Raw genomic sequence first — 19,740 nt, 5'->3', positions numbered from 1 at the left:
TGAGAATGGGACCAGACCGGGAGAATGGGGACCGAGAAGGGGACCGGACCGGCAAGCCCTTCGGGCGGGGTTGGAGTTAAGTTGCTGCTATGTGTTTTTCAATTCTTTTAATGTGTTGGGAGCTGGCTGCATGCTTCACTTTGCAGCCTCAATTCGCATTGTGTCCCTGATTACCACGGCAGCCCGATCTTTTTGGCGCGGATCAAGACTCCACCCCCAAAACTAAAGGTTGGGTTACGCCACGCCAAAACGAATAAATCCAATGGGGAAACTTAGAATATTTTTGGGGGGCATACCTAGGCCCTCCAAAAAAAATCGGGCGTAACTCTTCAAGTAAGCCAAAAAAATGCTTTGGGGAAAATTGAGCCCATTATAACTGTCTCCCTTGAGCAACATCTGTTTTATTTTCTTCCTATTTCCAAGACATCTTGCCCCTTCCCTAGCTAACAACTTGCATTTATATATTTGTAACACCAAATTTAAATCAATTTTGTAAAATTTGGCCCCTCTACAAGTCACTTGAAGCCTCCTGTTTGGGTAGTTTCCTTCCATGCTCACAGTAGCCCCTCAGGATTCATCGCTTCCCCGAGTCTTGTGCCCCACCAAGCCTCTGAATACTTCTACATCATTGACCTGGCAGCCCCCTGTGCTATTCATTCTTTGGCAACCCCACAAGCTACCCTTTCTCCTCAGCTTTGCAGACTACACCCCCACCCCACCCACCCTGGTACCCAATGCCCAGCTAACCTCCATCCAGCTGCAACCGCCTGCAACCCCCCCGACTCATGTGTTTTTTGGTTTGGGATCTGATCCTCAGCCACACCCATCCCTCTTATTTTTCCACCTCCCTGTCCCCTCCCCATCTAGTCATGTTCCTCTTTTCTCCCTCTCTTCCCCACTCACCCCTCATTTTGCAGATCTGCCTCCACCTTACCTGGGAAATTGATGGAATTGAAGGCCGATAAATCCCCAGGGCCTGATAGTCTGCATCCCAGAGTATTTAAGGAAGTGGCCCTAGAAATAGTGGATGCATTGGTGATCATTTTCCAACAGTCTATCGACTCTGGATCAGTTTCTATGGACTGGAGGATAGCTAATGTAACACCACATTTTAAAAAAGGAGAGAGAGAAAATGGGTAATTATAGACCGGTTAGCCTGAAATCAGTAGTGGGGAAAATGTTGGAATCAATCATGAAGGATGAAATAGCAGCGCATTTGGAATGCAGTGACAGGATCGGTCCAAGTCAGCATGGACTTATGAAAGGGAAATCATGCTCGACGAATCTTCTGGAATTTTTTGAGGATGTAACTAGCAGAGTGGACAAGGGAGAACCAGTGGATGTGGTGTATTTGGACTTTCAAAAGGCTTTTGACAAGGTCCCACACAAGAGATTGGTGTGCAAAATCAAAGCGCATGGTATTGGGGGTAATGTACTGACGTGGATAGAGAACTGGTTGGCAGACAGGAAGCAGAGAGTCGGGATAAACGGGTCCTTTTCAGAATGGCAGGCAGTGACTAGTGGAGTGTCGCAGGGCTCAGTGCTGGGACCCCAGCTCTTTACAATATACATTAACGATTTAGATGAAGGAATTGAGTGTAATATCTCCAAGTTTGCGGATGACACTAAACTGGGTGGCAGTGTGAGCTGTGAGGAGGACGCTAAGAGGCTGCAGGGTGACTTGGACAGGTTAGGTGAGTGGGCAAATGCATGGCAGATGCAGTATAATGTGGATAAATGTGAGGTTATCCATTTTGGGGGCAAAAACACGAAGGCAGACTATTATCTGAATGGCAGCAGATTAGGAAAAGGGGCGGTGCAACGAGACCTGGGTGTCATGGTTCATCAGTCACTGAAAGTGGGCATGTAGGTACAGCAGGCGGCAAATGGTATGTTGGCCTTCATAGCTAGGGGATTTGAGTATAGGAGCAGGGAGGTCTTAATGCAGTTGTACAGGGCCTCAGTGAGGCCTCACCTGGAATATTGTGTTCAGTTTTGGTCTCCTAATCTAAGGGAGGATGTTCTTGCTATTGAGGGAGTGCAGCGAAGGTTCACAAGACTGATTCCAGGGATGGCTGGGCTGTCATAAGACGAGAGACTGGATCAACTGGGCCTTTATTCACTGGAGTTTAGAAGGATGAGAGGGGATCTCATAGAAACATATAATATTCTGACGGGACTGGACAGGTTAGATGCGGGAAGAATGTTCCCGATGTTGGGGAAGTCCAGAACCAGGGGACATAGTCTTAGAATAAGGGGTAGGCCATTTAGAACTGAGATGGGGAAAAACTTCTTCACTCAGAGCTGTTAACCTATGGAATTCCCTGCCGCAGAGAGTTGTTGATGCCAGTTCATTGGATATATTCAAGAGGGAGTTAGATATGGCCCCTATGGTTAAGGGGATCAAGGGGTATGGAGATAAAGCAGAAAAGGGGTACTGAAGGAATGATCAGCCATGATCTTATTGAATGGCGGTGCAGGCTCTAAGGGCCGAATGGCCTACTCCTGCACCTATTTTTTATGTTTCTATGTTACCTCCGCCCCCACCTTAGTTCAATTATACTCTTGCCCTCTAGCACTGCTTGACCTGAATAGTTCACTTGGTCTCGACTCCCTGTGAGAAACATCATAGGAGATAACGTAGTAAACAGTAAACTGATAAGCATACATAGCAAAATCTCCTTGTCGGAAACAAATTAATTATTAAACTGAACATTCAATAGTGTTTAACAGATGGCTGCATATAGTGACACCATTATTTCCATCCAGAATGGGAGATGATTGGGTTTCGTTAACAGATAGCAGCTTTCAGAATAAATGCATTACACACACTGCTTACAAAAATGATAATGCATCACCCTATTAGTACACCGTATTCAGAAAACTATCATGCCTACCTCGTATTAAGGAACTTATGCCCAGTTTAGTCACAAAGACATTATCCATCTCCTCACTTCCAGTGAACAGTTCTGCCACTACATACAAATTAGGTCGCATTCTTCTGGCTGTGTCCAGCATATACTGCAGGTGAGAAAGCAAGAGCCAAGGAAAGGGGATAAAGAAATAGGAAGCAAGGCAAACATCAAAGACCCAAACTGGGCAAAGGGTGAGATAAAGATGAAAGCCATGCAGAAAAATGAAATAATTAACAAAATGAAAATAAAATTGCCAGGTTAGAGGGATTTTGGAGAAATGGAAAGCAAAGTGTTAGAAGAGAACAAATGGCAAAATTAAATAAATTCCACGTGTAACAGGGAAAGCAGAAGAATTTATAAGTCAGAAATAGAATGATGGGAAGAAAAGGAGAACAATTTCAGTTAAATGCTCTTTAAAGTTATTTCACAATTTCTGAAGTCAAGCCTCTTCAAGTGCCTCAAATGAGCCTGGTAATTCCCAGACGATTAACAAAGATATTGTCAACATACTCACTGCCTGTTAAGAGCTCTGCTGTCATATACATATTTGGCCTAACTGATCTAGTCACCGCCAGCATCTCCTACAGATAATACATCTCAATAATCTTTTCTGCAAAAACATTGCTATTTATAATTGTGAATACCAAAGTTAAAGCCGAGTACGCCATAGCTAAATAAATGAATGTATTAGGAACGCAAGGTAAATGCTAAATAATTTATCTTTAAATTGCAGTTTACCAGTAGTAACTTTAAGAAAGACAAAAGTGATGATAAAAAGTTTGAAATGGTGCATACACACTGCAAGTCAGTAATATTGAAGATACAATAAAGATCATAAGAACATAAGAAATAGGAGCAGGAGTAGGCCATTTGGCCCTTCGAGCCTGCTCCGCCATTTAATAAGATCATGACTGATCTTTCCCATATCCCTGCAATAGTTTTTTTTTTAAAAAGTAGCATTATTAACTCATTTTAAAAATGAAAAGGTTAGGCTTGTTATCAGCTTCCCCAAAAATAAGTGATCAATTTGATTAAGATGAATGATGGAACTAGTTTGCAATGGTCACTAAACTTGACAATTCATGAGAACTGGATTATAAATTGCAGTTCCAATTCCACTGGTACCCTCCATTAATGGACAACAATTATTTCCCTAATTTTGCCTTCCTTTCATCGTCAGGCTCGGAAACTCCAATCAGTTCCGTTGGCGAGTCCATCGTATTAACTATAATAAATCATACAGCACAGAAGGCAGCCATTCGGCCCATCGTCTCTTTGAAAGGGCTATCCAATCAGTCCCACTCTCCTGCTCTTTCCCATTTCCCTGCAAATTTCTCCAAATCAATTACGTCTTGAATAAAAAAAGGTACAGATGACAGCACAAATTCCAGCTTGAATAGGGTTTTACTTCAGAAATTGAACCGGAATACTCATGTCATCAACCAAATAGTGTTTATATTTTCATCAAGGTGGATATCTTTGATTTGCAGTACGAATGAGAATACTTGCCTAGTGCTTAATCTGCTATAACATAATTTACTTGAAATGATCACTTAAGTTCTTGTCATGATTCTCAGCAGTATCTTTTATACTTCTAAATTAAAATTTTCCACAGCACAGTCATTTGCTAATCCAAATTAAGGCTTTCAACATCATGATTGTATGACAATTTTAAAGAAAATACATGTTATTTTCCCCCCCACACAATAATTAATAAATGGATAGGAAATCGATATAATGATTGGATCGAACTGAACAATGTAAGTCAGTCAAGGGTATATTATATAATGGAAATCTCAAAGGAACTGCATAATCTGGTCAGTTGCAGTTATTTATTGAAAAAAAAATTGTTAATGCAGGGATATGGAACTTTTAAGGCAGGGATATGCAACATGTAGCTGCAGATTACCAACCCTCCTAGCCTTGGTAATCTGATCTTTGAGATCCATGAAGACACTGTCCTATGTGCATTTATATGCCTTATTTTGTAGGCAAGCAAGCTCAGACATGGCTGTTTTAGCACTGTTATCGCATTGGTAGATAAATCCTCAACCAGAACATCAGGATCTGCTGGTTTCAGCAACTTCAGATACATGCAAACTAATGTGAACATAGATATAGGAGCCGTAATTGCCCACCGCGTGAAATGAAGCGCACTTATCGGTTGCGATGTGTTCTGGCCACCCCATGCATTGGGGCGACGTCTCCGTCGAAATTCAGCATTTAGGGTTTTTATCCCCCCCGAGCGGGCAGAAGTGTTCTCATCATGGGGGCGGAGGTGGGGGCAGGGCGGAGTGGCCATCACCAGCGGGGCGGAAGTGGGGGCGGGGCGGAGCATCCGAGGCTGTCAGTCATCAGCGCTGCGCTGATGACATCATCAGGAGTATCCGAGAACGTCAGTCATCGCGTTGGCATGTTAAAGGGGAGGGCTGCCGCGAACTCTGCAGCCATTTTAGTGGAAAACACTGGACCACCAGGGAGGGTTGTGACTGGGCCAGTGGCCTGGCATCCAAGAGGGGGTGCCAGGCTGTCTGTTGGTGGCCCGGCCGAACCCGCAGCCCTAATTGTCGGGGGCACCGATCGGCAAAAAGTTGTCGGGGGCACCGATCGGCAGCGGGGCCGCTCCCATGGGGCAATAACAGAAAAGAGGCAATTTCCCAAGGGGCAATTTCGAGAGGGGATCCCGCTTGTTGGTAAGGGGTCGGCGCATGCACTCCGCAGCGGGAAAACGGGCGGAGCAGTCCAGGACACCGCTCCAAAAGTAAAGGAAGGCAACTTCAAAAATGGCGGCTCCTTCGTGGAGAGTCGGCAGCCATTCCGCGCCATCTCGTGGCCGCGGCTTTCTTTCTTATCGGAAGGGGCAATTTCGGCCCTTTAAACTTTATATGAGGCTCCTAAAGGATACAATGTTACACATCTATGGGACACACCATGGTAGGCACCTATACAGCCAAAAACGACAAAAGCTTGGGACACTCTTGCTTTAAAGAAACCTTCGAAGTCTAACTGAATTGGGCGATATAGCACAATGCAGGTGAAATTCTTCTTACCATGCAGAATTGGCCAGTTTTATAGTTGGCATGCCACTTTGTAGAACACCTGGAGGATGTCCTGACGAATAATGGAGTGAGGGAAGATAGATGTGGACAGTACAGGGCCAATATGTGCACATTAGCAATTGAAAATGAATTCTATTCTAAATTAGAGCTGGAAACATCTTTGAATGAGATCTATTATTCCTAACATGCATGTTAGAACACTTACTAAAAAACAAAACTAATGGACAGGAGAAAGCTTTATCTGTACCTCAGCGACACGAATAGGTGTCGAGTGACAGTTGTCTAACCGTACCCCATGGAAGATTTTGGCTGTTATTTCTGTATACTTCTGCATGTGAGCCCAAAGATAAGGGCAGTCTTCTGGCTTCTTTCCATACCGCAGTTTAACACTGTCACCCCAGCAAATCAATTCTCTTCTTAGGTAAACATTAGAACCTATGATGATAAAACCCAATTTGTTAAAAAGTATAGTAATTAGACCCATTTGTAAGCACCTCAAAAACAACTACAGAAATATTGCAATGCTAAACACTGGATAATGTAATAGAATAACTTTTAGGATCATGAGACAGTAAAAGGTCATTAGGCTAAATACATCCACCCTTTCTGGGATAATAACATCATACCATCTCCTTCTATCCTTCAGGAGGTTTATGTATTTAAGTAAATCTGCAGGATTTATGAGTTTGCTTATGCAATAAAGTGACAATGGCTGAACTGACATATGAGGAGAGACTGGATCGAATGGGCCTGCATTCACTGGAGTTTAGAAGGATGAGAGGGGATCACATAGAAACATATAAAATTCTGACGGGACTGGACAGGTTAGATGAAGGAAGAATGTTCCCGATGATGGGGAAGTCCAGATCCAGGGGTCACATTCTAAGGATAAGGGGTGGGCCATTTAGGACTGAGATGAGGAGAAACTTCTTCACTCAGAGTTTTGAACCTGTGGAATTCCCTACTGCAGAGAGTTGTTGATGCCAGTTCATTAGATATATTCAAGAGGGAGTTAGATATGGCCCTTACGGCTAAAGGGATCAAGAGGTATGGAGAAAATGCAGGAAAGGGGTACTGAGGTGAATGATCAGCCATGATCTTATTGAATGGTGGTTCAGGCTCGAAGGGCCGAATGGCCTACTCCTGCACCTATTTTCTATGTTTCTATGACAAAAAAATGACATTTCCAAGAGGATTTCCTAAAGCAACTATTTAGTGAATTTTCATTCAAGTGAAACATTTTCTTAATGCAACTGGATAAAGTCTAATTTGGATAACTAGGTTTTCCACCACATCCTACTTAAGCAATCACCTTTCTGCAAGAGACAGCAGGTCATAGGATACAACTGAGCTGATGGCTAAATAGATGGCCTTTTAATTTAGACTATCCATCTTCAATTAAACTACTGTATGAATTCAAATTAAATACCATCAATTAATTATTAAAACAAAGTTTAAAAAGATTTGATAATCTGTTGATTATATAGGAATAATAATCTGCAAAGACAGAATTGCCACCTACTGAAGCATTTCTGGTGAATTTAAACCAAATTTCTTCAGCAGTTTTAGGGGGGTCAATTTTTTAGTACTTTGGCAAACACGGGCAATAAAAATATGATTGTGTTCCAAATTAATGTGGAAAACATTGTGACAGCAAGTGCACCAAGATTTAATTTTGCCTTTCGTAATGTAGAACTTTGATAGAATATTAAGTTATCATGAAGGGATCATTTAAAAAAGTGTAGTCAGTGACAGTAATGTGACCTTGAAAGAGTAGGACAAAGGAACACAAGTTTAAACTTGTAAAAGGCAAATTTAGGACCTATGTTTAGAATTCCTCCTTCATACCGAGTCAAGAATAGCAGTTCAACATTGCATACAGAGTAATCAACAGTAGAGTCCTGAAGACAAAAACCTTGGAACTATTGAAGAAATAATTAGATGCCTTTGTGGGGACACTTAAGAGTCTTTTTGGTTGCATGAACTAAAACAGGCCAAATTAATTTCTTGTGCATATTTACCTTGTGAACAAATTCCCCATTTGTTTTTAACCTCACTTCCCCAAAAGCATTTCACAAAATACTTTAGCTTCGGTACTATGAAAATATTGTCCATCCTGATGCAAATACTAATAATTCACCTGGCTCAGCAAAGTTTTTTAAAGGGTCATCACCCATCACCCAGCCATTATGGGCCATAAAATACACAGCTTTTTCTGGCTGATACATCATTGACTCTTCCTTCTCCAAAGGCATCTCTTCAAACTGGTACGTGAAGTATCTGCACGCAAAGCATATCGTTTAAAAAAGTTAACAGGCCCCATTGGAGTCATTTGAACAGACTGAATACCTATAAAAGCAGGCACCGACTGTAGGACTTGAAACACTGAATCTTTAATAACATTTGATGCCAATTTCTTTCCAAGATAAAAATTCACTAACTTTTCTATTACTGGAGCCAGCAAAGCATGCAATGTGCTCATCTAACAGCAAGCCAGAATACACATGCATTTTGCTTTTATTACTAAATTCTGGCATTAGTTACATATACTAAAATTAGAGGCAGTTCTGTGCCGCCCTCCCCATTGGGAACTGAGTGGAGACAGTGTAAACTCATTTTGTGTACAATCTTTATAGCTAGCAGACAAAAAAAGACTTAAATCCCGTTAATCCCAGGTACCAGAATTGAAAGTTCATTGTTTAACCCACTATGCCAAGTCCCCTCTGAGAAGAGCATTATCTCACCAACAGGTAGGTTCAATGCCAGTACTTGTGACCTTTTAAGCTCATCTATTGCTTAGACCTAGTAATGAACCAGTGATGGAAATTTTCCATCAGTGAAAAATTGTCTTATTTTTCAAAGAACTTTACATACTAAATGAGCTTGTGTTTAGTTGTTTCTAGTGACCTGTTCACTGTACCTGGTGACTAAAGGATGTTTTGTTGTTACAGGTCCAAGTTTGGGGCCATGGTCTGCCAGGCGCTCATAAGTTACAGTCCCCAATGTGCAGTTCACAGCCTGAAAGTACATAACTCTGTATTAAATTGATTGGTGACGATTAAATAGACATGTCAGCTGTTTTGAAAAAGGTATTAAATTCCACTCAAGGGATGCAGGACAGGGGCAAAAATCAAATAAAGCCTGCCTGCTCCTGATGACGCTGCACTTCCTTAAGGCGGTCCATATTTAACTGTTCCAATCTTGTACGGATCTGGCTGCAACATTCTTCTATCTCTGCAGGGCAATTACTATAAAAAGAAAGATTAAAGAAAATATCAACAATTTCCAGAGCAATCTTCACATTTGGTAACCAGGGATCTTGCATATCTATGGCACCTTTCATGACTTCGGGACGTCCCAAAGCACTTTGCTTTGAAATGCAATCACTGTTGTAATGTAGGGAAATGCAGCAGCCAAATTAGTTGATGGATAAATATTGGCCGGATACCGAAAGAACTCATCTGCTCTTTTTTGAATGCTATTGGATCTTTTATGCCCACTGGAGAGGGCGGATGGATTCACTTAAGCCCCGACACTCCTTTAGCTTAACTAACTACTGTTAAACATTCCATTTATTTATGATAACATCTCTCATCTATAGCACCTTTCATGACTTCGGGACGTCCCAAAGCACTTTACAGCCAATGAAGTTCTTTGAAATGCAATCACTGTTGTAATGTAGGGAAATGCAGCAGCCAAATTAGTTGATGGATAAATATTGGCCAGGATACCGAAAGAACTCATCTGCTCTTTTTTGAATGCTATTGGATCTTTTATGCCCACTGGAGAGAGCAGATGGATTCACTTAAGCCCCGACACTCCTTTAGCTTAACTAACTACTGTTATTTATGATAACATCTCTCATCTCAGGCAAGTTTCCTTTTTCTTTTAGAGGCAACACAAAACTATTAACACATTATAGAAAGGCTACTTCAGGTGAGTTCCCCATGAACAGGGAGCTATAAATCTGGTGATAAATAAGGGATCTACTACATTTGCTTTCCCCCAGAGCAAACTAGGGCCTCCTGCAAGTTTATTTAAATTGCACAATTGAAACTACTGGATAATTTAAAACATATTGAACAAAAAACTCCTAACAGGAGTAGACTGCAATCTATTTCCACCTATAGCAGTACTCATTTCTACTGAAATAGAAGTATATTTTGTATAACCTACTTGTGAGATGTTAACGTTTTCAGTAATGTGCTCATGTTGACAACGCAGCCATATCTCTTAAATTCGGGGTCTTGGATAATCTTAAGAGACTGTTTGGTCTCACACTTTTTCTTCTCACCTTAAACAGAAACAAAAGAGCCTTTACAACCGTTAGCTTTAGAAACTTTAAGATAAAAAAAAGTCTACAAATTCTCGTAAGTGCAAATATTCTTGATGTTTCATCCAATCAGATCTGAAAGCAAACAAGGCACCGCACAAAATAAACTTTGTTGTTGTGTACCATGTTGGAGTATGTCCCGGAGGTCATCAACAATTTTGTTAACATTCACTTGATAGAATTCCCATAACCGCAGTTTAGGGTAGATTTCCTCCCACATGATTGTGCGAATAGCCTATCAAAAGAATAAAACACAATTACATCATCAGAGATTTTCATAGCATTACAAAGAATGTACGGCACAGAAACAGGCCATTTGGCCCATGCTGGTGTTTATGCTGCACCCGAGCCTCCTCCCAACTACTTCATCCCACCCGATCAACATATGTTTCTATTCCTTTTTCCTGCACATATTTATCTAGCTTCTCCTTCAATGCACCTATGCTATTCGCCACAACTACTTCTTGCGGAGACGAGTTCCACATTCTAACCACTCTCTGGGTAAAGAAATTTCTCCTGAATTCCCTACTGGATTTATTAGTGATTCGCTTATATTTATGGCCTCTAGTTTTGGACTCCCCACAAGTGAAAACATCTTCTCTACAAATAGATATGTAAATATTATTTCAGAATTCTAGCATCTGCAATATTTTGCTTTTGTAAATACAGTACAACATCCGAAATCCGGAATCTTCGGGGCTGAATCCGTGCTGTTTTTTGAGTGGCAAGGTCTGAAATCCGGCAAAACCCGAAGTGCAGCACGGATTCGGTGTAGGATTCCGGATTTCACACAAGATAATCACGTCTGAGATCCGTAATCCTCCACCGAATCCATGCCGGATTTCGCCTCAGAAATGTCCGGTTTTCGGACAATAATTCCAGATTCCGGACAACTCCATCAACTATTTGCACAATGTCCGGTTTTTGGACAATTCCGGTTTTCGGAGTTCCGGATTCAGGACGTTGCACCTACATTATAGTTCTACAAGGTGAATACTAATATACACACACTACAACTATTTATTTTTAAAAATTCAATCCTCTGTCTTACATAAAATGTTCTCAATTTAATTATCACCTTCAAAGCCTTCTCAACTTGTAACCACTAAATTCAGAAGAAAATTCTCTGCTGCACTCAATTTACATAATTTAAATAAAAAAATACATGTCGGGCTTCTTCTGATGCTAAATCTTGTCTGAGCCACACCGATCAAGGTGGTCCCAAATTCATTCCTCGTCTGTGTTGAGTTAGCTAATCTCAACCATGGCAGGGATGCTATCACAGGGTCTGTGGCTCTCATATCGGAGTGTTCAGCCATCAAATAACTCACTTTGGGAGTGGAAGCAAGTCTCCCTTGATTTCGAGGGACTGCCTATGATGATGATGCTAAAACAGGCTGTAGCCCTCCTAGGCAAAATAAGAACATAAGATTAGGGACAAGAGTAGGCCATATGGCCCCTTGAGCCTGCTCCGCCATTCAATAAGATCATGGCTGATCTGATCATGGACTCAGCTCCACTTCCCTGCCCGCTCCCCATAACCCCTTATCCCCTTATCGTTTAAGAAACTGTCTATTTCTGTCTTAAATTTATTCAATGTCCCAGCTTCTACAGCTCTCTGAGGCAGCAAATTCCACAGATTTACAAGCCTCAGGAGAAAACATTTCTCCTCATCTCGGTTTTAAAGGGGCGGTTGCTTATTCGAAGATCATGCCCTCTAGTTCTCGTCTCCCCATCAGTGGAAACATCCTCTCTGCATCCACCTTGTCAAGCCCCCTCATAATCTTATAAGTTTCGTTAAGATCACCTCTCATTCTTCTGAATTCCAACGAATAGAGGCCCAACCTACTCAACCTTTCCTCATAAGTCAACACCTTCATCTCCGGAATCAACCTAGTGAATCTTCTCTGAACTGCCTCCAAAGCAAGTACACCCTTTCGTAAATATGGAAACCAAAACTGCACGCAGTATTCCAGGTGTGCCCTCACCAATACTCTGTACAACTGTAGCAAGACTTCCCTGCTTTTATACTCCATCCCTTTTGCAATAAAGGCCAAGATTCCATTCGCCTTCCTGATCACTTGCTGTACCTGCATACTATCCTTGTGTTTCATGCACAAATACCCCCAGGTCCTGCTGTACTGCAGCACTTTGCAATCTTTCTCCATTTAAATAATAACCCGCTCTTTGATTTTTTTTCTGCCAAAGTGCATGACCTCACACTTTCCAACATTATACTCCCGTCTGCCAAATATTTGCCTACTCACTTAGCCTATGTCTTTTTTCAGATTTTTTGTGTCCTCCTCACACATTGCTTTTGCTCCCATCTTTGTATCATCAGCAAACTTGGCTACGTTACACTCAGTCCCTTCTTCCAAGTCGTTAATGTAGATTGTAAATAGTTGGGGTCCCAACACTGATCCCTGCGGCACCCCACTAATTACTGGTTGTCAACCAGAGAATTAATCATTTATCCCGACTCTCTGTTTTCTGTTAGTTAACCAATCCTCTATCCATGCTAATGTTGTAGACATTAGGCACCCTAGGGCAACGGCACCTGTAGGATAAGGATAGAACTACACCTGTAGTATAAGGTTAGAACTAAATATGTAACTTGTACCATAAAATGGCTACCCGTGAAGCCTCAAGGGATTTCTGTTAGCTGAAATAATTGTTGTTTCCCACACACAGGCAAACTCTGCAGGTGTCTCTAATCAGCCAGGCCTCAGGACTAAATGTTTTGGTGAAAGTAAGGACAATACGACTCTGTAGCAGGATTGAGATAAGGAGGCTACCCAAAGACAGCACCCAAGGACAGTAAGATAAGGGGTCCTGGACCATGTTACAAGATACATGAGTCATTCCTAGCAACACACCCCTTAGCAACACATCTCTTAGCAACACATGAGCCATTTTATGTTTAGAAACTAACTATCTATTGGTCTAATTGAATTTATAATCTATATGATTGGATAGTATCCAGCCGAAATGGTGCTGATGTAACTGTAGTAAACTGTTGTAAAACATCTAAAAATCCATGAAACCCTTTGTTCGGTGGATAGTGGAATGCCTGGAGTTAACCAGAGGCTCTCTCCCCACCGGTGTAATAAAGGCCGCATTGGCGTTGGAACCGACTCTGAGGGTTGAGTGATTCTTCTGATAAAACACTAACACTAACACTAATATATTACCCCCAACCCCATTAAATTTTATCTTGTGCAGTAACCTTTTATGTTACACCTTGTCAAATGCCTTCTGGAAGTCCAAATACACCACATTCATTGGTTCCCCTTTATCCACCCTGTTCGTTACATCCTCAAAGAATTCCAGCAAATTTGTCAAACATGACTTCCCCTTCATAAATCCATGCTGACTCTGCCTGACCAAATTTTGCTTTTCCAAATGTCCTGCTACTGCTTCTTTAATAATGTACTCCAACATTTTCCCAACCACAGATGTTAGGCTAACTGGTCTATAGTTTCCTGCTTTTTGTCTGCCTCCTTTTTTGAATAGGGGAATTACATTTGCAGTTTTCCAATCTGCTGGGACCGCTCCAGAATCCAGGGAATTTTGGTAAATCATAACCAATGCATCCACAATCCCTGCCGCTACTTCTCTTAAGATCCTAAGATGCAAACCCATCAGGTCCAGGGGATTTATCTGCCTTTAGTCCCATTATCTTACTGAGTACCAGCTCGTTAGTGATTGTGAATTAATGTGTCATAAAATCAGTCAGGGTTCCCCTCCCCACCACCACCCTCCCTCCCTCCCTCCCTCCTCCAAATTATTATGCCGTCACTCCTACTAGAAGTGCGCAAGTGATCCAAGGTGACGACAGGATCAAATTCAACATCTTCCTTGTTTAATAGCCTGCCCGCACTCATTGTTTAGGCTCTCACATATTTCAATAGCCACTTGAGTGAGGTTCTGATGAAAGGTCAATGACCTGAAACATTTACTCCGTTTCTCTCTCCACAAATGCTGCCTGACCTGCTGAGTATTTCCAGCATTTTCTGTTTTTATTTCAAATTTCCAGCATCCGCACTATTTTGCTTTTGTATGGGTGAGCTACCAGCCTGAAAAGAGTCAAAATCTTTGGAAGAAGAGAGAAAACTTGAAAGAAAAAGATGCACACATTTATGTTGAAAGATATTTTGTAAATGGAATTACTTAAAAAAAAAAATAACCTGAAGCCAGTTAAGAACTTTATGGGAGAAGGGGTGAAAGAACAAAGGAAAGATGCAAAGAAGGAGCATTATCTTGTACTTACATTAAGGTGGCTTTCATTTTCAATAAGAGCAGGTAGTCCTCTATTCTGGTATTTTCCTTTAGCCACATCACAAGTCAAATGCCACAAGGCTCGGTCTAAAAGCCAGGCAGGTTTCAAATGAGGGGAATTTAAAATGTTGTAGGAACATTCTGGGTGTTTCTGCAGCCAGTTGCTGTTGGTAGCTAATGAGGAAAGGAGAAGAGAAATGTATAACCAAACGTTCACCATTTCTTATAAAAATTTGAAAGAGACAAAAAGGTATACACATCACCAACTATACTTTCATAATACACTTTTTCTAACTCTAGTAAGTACTTTTTCATGAAATACAAGATATTCTAAAGTTTTGCAAATTAAACTAGATAGTAACAATTACAAATATAAAATGAATTCAACCACAACATGTTCCCCATGTTTGAGATATTCCAACAATTTGTGTCAGTATTTCTAGGTGCATTTTGAGCCCAGCAAGTCTACATTCCTCTAGATTTAACCAATTTAAATTGTGCAAAGGAATAACTAGTTGCCTCAAAATGTCAAATTTGGAATGATCAGCTTTGTTTTACAGAACCTTCACAACAACATTTTAACAAAAGAAACTCTGGGTACCCAAGATACACATTAAGCATGGTATGATGTTATGACAAAGAGATCTCTACCTTTGAAAATACTACAACAACTTGCATTTATATAGCACCTTTAACGTAGTAAAACATCCCACAGGAGTGTTATCAAATTAAATCGGACACTGAGCCACACAAGGAGATATTAAGACAGGTGATGAGGTAGTTTTAAGGGGTGTCTTAAAGGAGGAGAGGAGGAGGTATCCAGATCTCAGGGCCAAGGTAGCTAAAGGAATGGTCGCCAATGGTGGAGCTGTGAAAATCAGGGATACGCAACAGGCCAGAATTGGAGAAATGCAGAAGTATCGGAGGTCCCATCCGTATTTTAAAAGATAGTGAATTGTGTGTTATGCATTGAAATATGTTGTATACAGCTGTATGTGTGTGTTTGTGAGTGCATGCATGCGTGGGGTGGGGAATTGAGGGGGAACAGCTTCCATAAGCTTGAATTAATTACGCAGAAGTTGGTAACCTTTAACATTGTTGTTGCCAAATTAAGTTAATCTAAGGGTTAAGTCATGGCAGGAGAGCTCGGACACGTGTCATGCTCCCCTTGTGCTATGTGGGAAGTCAGGGACGCTTCCAGTGCTATTCTGAGGATGCTGTGAATAGCACGTTTAGTGAGTTGGCCAGGTAAAGGGTACACAGCCAGATAGGGGATGGGTGACCAACAGGATTAGCAGTGGAACGAAGGTAGTGCAGGGGTCCCCTGCAGTCATCCCCATGCAAAACAGATACACCGCTTTGGGTACAGTTGAGGGGGATGACTCATCAGGGAAGAACAGCAGCAGCCAAGTTCAAGGCACCGTGGGTGGCTCTGCTGCACAGGAGGGTAGGAAAAAGAGTGGGAGAGCTATAGTGGTAGGGGATTCTATTGTAAGGGGAATAGATAGATGTTTCTGCGGCTGCAATCAAGACTCCAGGATGGTATGTTGCCTCCCTGGTACAAGGGTCAAGGATGTCTCGGAGCTGCAGCAGGACATTTTGAAGGGGGAGGGTGAACAGCCAGTTGTCGTGGTGCATAAAGGTATCAACGATATAGGTAAAAAACGGGATGAGGTCCTCCAAGAGGAATTTAGGGAGCTAGGAGCTATATTAAAAAGTAGGACCCCAAAAGTAGTAATCTCAGGATTGCTACCAGTGCCACGTGCTAGTCAGAGTAGGAATTGCAGGATAGCTCAGATGAATATGTGGCTGGAGGAGCGGTGCAGAAGGGAAGGATTCAAATTCCTGGGACATTGGAACCGGTTCTGGGGGAGGTGGGACCAGTACAAATCGGACGGCCTGCATCTAGGCAGGACCCTAACCAATGTCCTAGAGGGGAGTGTTTGCTTGTGCTGTTGGGGAGGGTTAAACTAATATGGCAGGGGGATGGGAACTTATGCAGGGAGACAGAGGGAAGTAGAATGGGGGCAGAAGCAAAAGATAGAAAGAAGAAAAGTAAAAGTGGAGGGCAGAGAAACCCAAGGCAAAAAGCAAAAAGGGCCATATTACAGCAAAATTCTAAAGGGGCAAAGTGTGTTAAAAAGACAAGCCTGAAGGCTCGGTGCCTCAATGCGAGGAGTATTCATAATAAGATGGACGAAGTAACTGCGCAGATAGCTGTTAACGGATATGATGTAATTGGCATCATGGAGACATGGCTCCAGGGTGACCAAGGCTGGGAACTCAACATCTAAGGGTATTCAATATTCAGGAAGGATAGACAGAAAGGAAAAAGAGGTGGGGTGGCGTTGCTGGTCAAAGAGGAAATTAACGTAATGGTAAGGAAGGACATTAGCTTGGATGATGTGGAATCGGTATGGGTGGAGCTATGGAATACCAAAGGGCAGAAAATGCTAGTGGGAGTTGTGTACAGACCACCAAACAGTAATAGTGAGGTTGGGGACAGCATCAAAGAAGAAATTAAGGATGCGTGCAATAAAGGTACAGCAGTTATCATGGGCGACTTTAATGTACATATTGATTGGGCTGACGAAACTGGTAGCAATGTGGTGGAGGAGGATTTCCTGGCGTGTATAAGGGATGGTTTTCTAGATCAATATGTCAAGGAACCAATTGGAGGGCTGGCCATCCTAGACTGGGTGATGTGTAATGAGAAAGGACTAATTAACAATCTTGTTGTGCGAGGCCCCTTGGGGAAGAGTGACCATAATATGGTAGAATTCTTTATTAAGATGGAGAGTGACACAGTTAATTCAGAGACTAGGGTCCTGAACTTAAGGAAAGGTAACTTCGATGGCATGAGACATGAATTGGCTAGAATAGACTGGCGAATGATACTTAAAGGGTTGACGGTGGATAGGCAATGACAAACATTTAAAGATCACATGGATGAACTTCAACAATTGTACATCCCTGTCTGGAGTAAAAATAAAACGGGGAAGCTAGCTCAACCATGGAACAAGGGAAATTAAGAATAGTGTTAAATCCAAGGAAGAGGCATATAAATTGGCCAGAAAAAGCACAAACCTGAAAACTGGGAGAATTTTATAATTCAGCAGAGGAGGACAAAGTGTTTAATTCGGAGGGGGAAAATAAGAGTATGAGAGGAAGCTTGCTGGGAACATTAAAAATGACTGCAAAAGCTTCTATAGGTATGTGAGGAGAAAAAGATTAGTGAAGACAAACGTAGGTCCCTTGCAGTCAAATTCAGGTGAATTTATAATGGGGAACAAAGAAATGGTGGACCAGTTAAACAAATACTTTGGTTCTGTCTTCACGAAGGAAGACACAAATAACCTTCCGGAAACACGAGGGGACCGAGGGTCTAGTGAGAAGGAGGAACTGAAGTAAATCTTCAAAGGCGGGAAATTGTGTTAGGGAAATTGATGGGATTGACAGCCGATGAATCCCCGGGGCCTGATAGTCTGCATCCCAGAGTACTTAAGGAAGTGGCCCTAGAAATAGTGGATGCATTGGTGATCATTTTCCAACAGTCTATCGACTCTGGATCCGTTCCTATGGACTGGAGGGTAGCTAATGTAACACCACTTTTTAAGAAAGGAGTGAGAGAGAAAACGGGTAATTATAGACCGGTTAGCCTGACATCAGTAGTGCGGAAAATGTTGAAATCAATTATTAAAGATGAAATAGCAGCGCATTTGGAAAGCAGTGACAGGATCGGTCCAATTCAGTATGGACTTATGAAAGGGAAATCATGCTTGACAAATCTTCGCGAATTTTTTGAGGATGTAACTGGTAGAGTGGACAAGGGAGAACAAGTGGATGTGGTGTATTTGGACTTTCAAAAGGCTTTTGACAAGGTCCCACACAAGAGATTGGTGTGCAAAATTAAAGCACATGGTATTGGGAGTAATGTACTGACGTGGATAGAGAACTTGTTGGCAGACAGGAAGCAGAGAGTCGGGATAAACGGGTCCTTATCAGAATGGCAGGCAGTGAATAGTGGGGCGCCGCAGGGCTCAGTGCTGGGACCCCAGCTATTTACAATATACATGAATGATTTAGATGAAGGAATTGAGTGTAATATCTCCAAGTTTGCAGATGACACTAGGCTGGGTGTGCGGTGTGAGCTGTGAGGAGGACGCTAAGAGGCTGCAGTGTGACTTGGACAGGTTAGGTGAGTGGGCAAATGCATGGCAGATGCAGTATAATGAGGATAAATATGAGGTTATCCACTTTGGGGGCAAAAACACGAAGACAGAATATTATCTGAATAGCGGCAGATTATGAAAAGGGGAGGTGCAACGAGACGTGGGTGTCATAGTACATCAGTCACTGAAAGTTGGCATGCAGGTACAGCAGGCAGTGAAGGCGGAAAATGGTATGTTGGTCTTCATAGTTAGGGGATTTGAGTATCGGAGCAGGAAGGTCTTACTGCAGTTGTACAGGGCCTCAGTGAGGCCTCACCTGGAATATTGTGTTCAGTTTTGGTCTCCTAATCTGAGGAAGGACGTTCTTGCTATTAAGCGAGTGCATCGAAGGTTCACCAGAATGATTGCCGGGATGGCAGGACTGACATATGAGGAGAGACTGGATCGACTGGGCCTGTATTCATTGGAGTTAGAAGGATGAGAGGGGATCTCATTGAAACATATAAAATTCTGACGTGATTGGACAGGTTAGATGCAGGAAGAATGTTCCCGATGTTGGGGAAGTCCAGAACCAGGGGACACAGTCTAAGGATAAGGGGTAAGCCATTTAGGACTGAGATGAGGAGAAACTTCTTCACTCAGATAGTTGTTAACCTGTGGAATGCCCTACCGCAGAGAGTTGTTGCTGCTAGTTCAGTGGATATATTCAAGAGGGAGTTAGATATGGTCTTTACGGCTAAAGGGATCAAGGGGTATGGAGAGAAAGCAGGAAAGGGGTACTGAGGTGAATGATCAGCCATGATCTTATTGAATGGTGGTGCAGGCTCGAAGGGCCGAATGGCCTACTTTCTATGTTTCTATGTTTCTAAATTTCTCAGGGCTGGAAAGAAATTAACATACCTGTACCTCCATAATCTAAAAAAAGTGAAGACATATTTGGAGACTATATGCTAATAAATTTATCAGTTGTAGGGAAAGGGAGG

General features: G+C 42.1%; 1 protein-coding gene across 3 annotated transcripts in view; it reads right to left on the bottom strand.

Annotated features, from left to right (window-relative positions):
- The window catches only part of LOC139268468 (glycogen debranching enzyme-like), a 143,079-nt gene that overhangs the window by 78,704 nt on the left and 44,635 nt on the right, over positions 1-19,740 (bottom strand). For all 3 annotated transcript variants that reach the window (XM_070886668.1, XM_070886669.1, XM_070886670.1), the window contains exons 6-13: positions 14,578-14,759; positions 10,431-10,542; positions 10,151-10,268; positions 9,120-9,222; positions 8,895-8,992; positions 8,115-8,254; positions 6,222-6,409; positions 2,898-3,021 (exon numbers count right to left, since the gene is read on the bottom strand). In XM_070886668.1, coding sequence (XP_070742769.1) covers positions 2,898-3,021; positions 6,222-6,409; positions 8,115-8,254; positions 8,895-8,992; positions 9,120-9,222; positions 10,151-10,268; positions 10,431-10,542; positions 14,578-14,759 — 1,065 coding nt within the window. The remainder of the gene's footprint in view (positions 1-2,897; positions 3,022-6,221; positions 6,410-8,114; positions 8,255-8,894; positions 8,993-9,119; positions 9,223-10,150; positions 10,269-10,430; positions 10,543-14,577; positions 14,760-19,740) is intronic.

The sequence above is a fragment of the Pristiophorus japonicus genome, chromosome 8, assembly GCF_044704955.1.
Source record: "Pristiophorus japonicus isolate sPriJap1 chromosome 8, sPriJap1.hap1, whole genome shotgun sequence".
Lineage (NCBI taxonomy): Eukaryota > Metazoa > Chordata > Chondrichthyes > Pristiophoridae > Pristiophorus > Pristiophorus japonicus.
Note: the sequence above shows the minus strand (reverse complement) of the source record. Positions and strands in the feature narration are given on the sequence as shown.